The sequence below is a fragment of the Nelumbo nucifera genome, chromosome 1 (genome assembly GCF_055504915.1).
Source record: "Nelumbo nucifera cultivar China Antique chromosome 1, China Antique-T2T, whole genome shotgun sequence".
NCBI lineage: Eukaryota > Viridiplantae > Streptophyta > Magnoliopsida > Proteales > Nelumbonaceae > Nelumbo > Nelumbo nucifera.
In genome coordinates this window covers 85,914,556-85,919,038 of record NC_142649.1, presented here as the reverse complement: position 1 = coordinate 85,919,038, position 4,483 = coordinate 85,914,556, and the positions used below count along the sequence as shown (strand labels likewise).

At 42.4% G+C, this 4,483-nt stretch overlaps 1 protein-coding gene across 1 annotated transcript; it reads left to right on the top strand.

Annotated features, from left to right (window-relative positions):
* Positions 1 to 1,848: 1,848 nt before the first annotated feature.
* Positions 1,849 to 4,105, top strand: LOC104599521 (peroxidase 19). The gene is made up of 3 exons (XM_010262095.3): positions 1,849 to 2,325; positions 2,593 to 2,787; positions 3,320 to 4,105. The coding sequence occupies exons 1-3, from the start codon at positions 2,056 to 2,058 to the stop codon at positions 3,896 to 3,898; spliced, it is 1,044 nt and encodes a 347-aa protein (XP_010260397.1). The 5' UTR covers positions 1,849 to 2,055; the 3' UTR covers positions 3,899 to 4,105.
* The last annotated feature ends 378 nt before the right edge of the window (positions 4,106 to 4,483 follow it).

Below are 4,483 nucleotides of genomic sequence, written 5' to 3'. Positions count from 1 at the left end.
ATGAACCCTGCCAAGGGCTCTGAATTATCTACATGACTGACTAGATGTACTGTGTCCACTGAGGCACCGAACCATTAACTCTGCATATGGGCTGTAAAGATGTAAATGTCAGTTAAAATAACCACCCACTAGGCCCAATATTCTGTTTTCTCAATTACTAAAATCCATTTTCAGTTCTCCGGTCTTCACCACCACCATCATCACCACTATCATCTTCTGAAATTTTGAGAAATCTGTGAAAATTTGCCTTGGAAGTCGGAACTCTGTTTTCATAATCCAAGGGTCTGTTTGATTTGCCAGAATAGGGGTCTAAAATTGGAATTAAAATGGTTCAACCATTTGAGAACATAATCAGAATTCCATTCTTATTGTTGATGGAATGGCATTCTCCCATTTGAGGGAATGACTATTCCCTCTCTCTTCCTTGGAGATAAGAATCCAGATCCAGCCAATTTGAAATCCAGATTCGATTTCCATTTAAATCAAACAGATGAAAATGAAAAGAATAGACCATTCATTTTCTGATTGTGATTACAACTGTGAACCAAACCAAACGGACCCTAAAATGAGACACTAGAAAGAAATGAGAAAAATGGACAAAACAAAACAACTGTTGGTGCTTAAGAGTTAAGATACGCGTAGGAAACATGTTTCTGACTGTTCACCTGGACATTTTATGTAATTAACTAATGATCTCTTCCTGTTTCTGCAATCTGCACCACAGAGCACAATACCAACTAGGAACTTAAAAAATAACAAACAGAGAAGATCAAAGCTTCTGGGGAGATCGGTTTCGGTCAGGCAATGACTCATCGTCTCATTGACAAGGGCGTATATTCGACAGTGGAGACAAAATTTGTGGGCTTGATTCTCTTTTCAGAAGATCCAATTAAAAAGCCAAACGCATAGGGAAAAAATGGGTATGCTCCACAGCTTTTTTTCCTCCTCTCAACTGAAAAGACCCTTGTTTAATCTAAGCCGTTGAGAATGTGGGTGGACCGTTGTGATTCGTCTGCTGATAAAGCGTTCTTCTGATCTTGTCACACCCCCTCCTTGCACGTGGTGTGCATTTAAGGACTTTCACTGATTCACTGTGTCTGTGTGTGGATGGCAAGTGGGGCACAATCTATCCACTGTCAGCTTGGCTCAGCCGTTTATTTCTGGTAACCGGATTGGACTGACAATTGTCCTATTCACCCTTGCTTCTTTTGTTAAACTTCCAAAAATGCCACTGATAGTGTGGGTTGTAAAAAGTTCGGGTTTCTAATACCCATATCCGGATTCTATGACACTAGCAAAATTGCAAAATTGCAATGCTTGATGCTCCGAGACCTGGATCCGAACCTCAAACAAATTGGACCTTGTGAGATAGATCCAAACTGTCAAACGCGGGGAACTGATTGGATAGTTTGGGAAGTACGGATGATCTAGCATTGCCCACTTCGGGGTATCTAGTTTTGATTTTTTAAATCCACTAGATTCTCTCTCTGATGACTGAGAAACTGAACTGTCTCTTGAACTAGAATAGGGACTGTTTGCCATTTTTAATTACGGTTGAAATAAGAAAATAGGAATAGAAACAAAACCCGTGAGTCCGAGACTCGGTGGCGTAAATGAACAAGTTGACCAGATAGATTAACAATTCGATTGACGAAAACGCCTTAACTGTTTTCGCATTTTAACCACAACATCCCTAAACCTGGCCGGAATTTTATGTAATAATTCTGAATTCAAAGGGTATTTTGATTTGTTTTTGTTTCCTCATACCCTCCATTTCTCTGGAAGTCTGGATAACTGGATTTTAACATTATCATGCTTCCTCTTTAATCTCTTCTCTGCGAACTGCACATCTCTCTCTCTCTCTCTCTCCTGTGCAGCTTTATTAGTTATTACTACTTGGGCTTCACGGGTCTTTGATTCTCTCGTATAATAAGGGTGGTATGCCACCTGTTAACCATCAAAGGAGCTTCAACCCAGAGGCTCTATTACCTATATATATCGTTCACTGTCTCTCCTTTCTTCTCTGCTTTTCCCAATCTTCTGCAGTTTACAGTCATGTCTCCTATTTCTTCTTCTTCGTTGTTGTCTCTTTGTGTTTGTTTCTTCATCTTTCTCCTCCTACCCACCTCAGAATCTGTAAAAATAAACAAACCCAGAGCCACCAACGTCACCCGCCACCACCGGCAGCTCTCCTACGATTACCACGCCAAGACCTGCCCTCAACTCGAGCAGCTCGTCGCCTCCGTCACTTCTCAGCAATATCGTGAATCACCCATTTCCGGACCCTCCACGATTCGTCTCTTCTTCCATGACTGCTTTGTCGAAGTAAAGCATTGTAGCGCATCTTATAAAAAATATATTGGCTGCAGCTAGTATGCACCAGGGAGCGCTTTACCTCTCAAGGGCTGAATGACGGATAGACAGACACCTTGTGCGGTTTAGTAGTACGTTCCTCGTGTTCACGTCTGTCAGTCAGTCTGCCTCCGATAGGACTGCAAATTGGTGACCCTGGTGCATCTTAGCGAGGACCATTGGTCTTTACCTTTGTTGTTTCTGCGTTTTGAATGAAATAGTTGGTTTTTGTTTTGGCAGGGTTGCGATGCGTCAATCCTGATAGCATCGAGGCCGGGAAGCATGGCAGAGAAGGATGCGCAGGATAACAAGAACCTACCGGTGGAGGCGTTCGGTAGCATAAGGAAGGCGAAGGCCCTGGTGGAAGAAAAGTGTCCAGGCGTTGTGTCTTGTGCTGACATTCTTGCAATTGCAGCCAGAGATTTCGTTCACTTGGTAAACAATCCATTAACTAGTTTCTTCTTCTAACTTGCGCTCAGGGGGTGAGCTGAGATTTTCGAAATTTTATTTATTTATAATAAATAAACAACCCCTGAAGGTGGGACACACATTACCTGACATGGTCAAGGGGTTATTGTAATTTTTGACATTTTGATGACTAGCTGGTAAATTTTTGTCCTTTCCACCATTTTTTCTAGATGTTTCCATGGCAGAGGATAATTACATAATATAATATGCAAAAATGTATTTTTATAATTTTAAATATAACTATATAAATTTTATATATATTAAAATCAATAGATATTATAATATAATATTTATATAAAGTCAAATCTTCAAATCCAAATCCATATGATTATTAATTAGATGAAGTTTATAAAATCCAAATTCCATCTAATTACATAAACACATCGGGTGTCCAATCGGGCCGCGGAATGCCCTTACATGATTTGCTTGTATTCTAACAAGTGTTTATTAAATTCCGAGAATGCCCTTGTATGATTTGATTGTACAATGTTGAGTGCAGGCCGGGGGCCCTTACTATCAAGTGAAGAAGGGTAGGTGGGATGGCAGGATTTCAATGGCATCACGTGTGAGCTCCAACCTCCCACGTGCGAATTCCACGGTGGACCAGCTTCTCAAGCTCTTCACCTCCAAGGGGCTAAGCCTAGAAGACCTAGTGGCGCTGTCGGGTGCGCACACCATCGGGTTCGCCCACTGTGAGCACTTTGTGACTCGACTGTATAATTATCGGGGCACCAAACAACCGGACCCGTCAATCGACCCGAGATTCCTAAAGGCCCTGCGAATGTCGTGCCCGTATTTTGGTGGCAACGTCGATGTGGTGGCACCATTCGACGTGACGACCCCGTTTTCATTCGATCACGCGTATTATGGAAATTTGCAGGCCAAAATGGGCCTGCTGGCGACAGACCAAGCGCTGTTCTTGGACCCAAGAACAAGGCCCATTGTGCTGGAGCTTGGGAAGGATAAGCAGAAGTTCTTTCAGGCATTTTCGGCAGCCATGGAGAAAATGGGCTCAATAGGAGTGAAGAGGGGAAGGAAACATGGGGAGATGAGGAAGGATTGCGGTGTGCATCCCTGACTGAACTGAAGGCGGCTAATAGGCTGTGCTCTCCTCTGCTTTGTTGTATTTTGTTCATTCTTCCATCTTTTGGGTGTATAATGGGCCTGTTCTCTTTCTTTTTTGGTAATTGGGCTTTGCCATCCACTATTTGAGTTTGATGGATGAGGGAGGCTATGTGCATGTTTTCTGATTCTGAGTTAATTAAACCTTGAGAGGGAAATTAAAGAATTACTTTGAGCTCTTTCCCTTTCTCTTTGGCCTCGTTTGTTTTTCCTAAAGAGAGAGGCTGGGGCCTGGAGGGGGATTAACGTATTCCTTGGGTGGATAATTCATAATTCATTTTCCGTAAAATAGAATACGGAGTTGGTCAATTACCCAACGAGGTACTGGCAAATGAACGGGACCTTGTGGTATTGACAACTGTATTTGTAGGACCCATCTTAATGGGTTTGTATTGATCCCATGTACATGTGACAAGTTGCAAGTTATCAGGGCCCCAGCCTGGGTTTCCTGACTTTCGTCCTATGTCCCATACTCAATACGTACCAAGGTACTCTTTTGAATCTTTCCCCTTGTCTAATTCCGTTGTTTGGTTATGTACAG

Bases quoted from the DNA above. Each gene is read 5' to 3' on its own strand.
- LOC104599521 (XM_010262095.3), top strand. From the start codon at position 2,056: ATGTCTCCTATTTCTTCTTCTTCGTTGTTGTCTCTTTGTGTTTGTTTC. The intron at 2,326-2,592 runs GTAAAGCATTGT...TTGTTTTGGCAG, and splicing joins TCCATGACTGCTTTGTCGAA to GGTTGCGATGCGTCAATCCT. The intron at 2,788-3,319 runs GTAAACAATCCA...TGTTGAGTGCAG, and splicing joins CCAGAGATTTCGTTCACTTG to GCCGGGGGCCCTTACTATCA.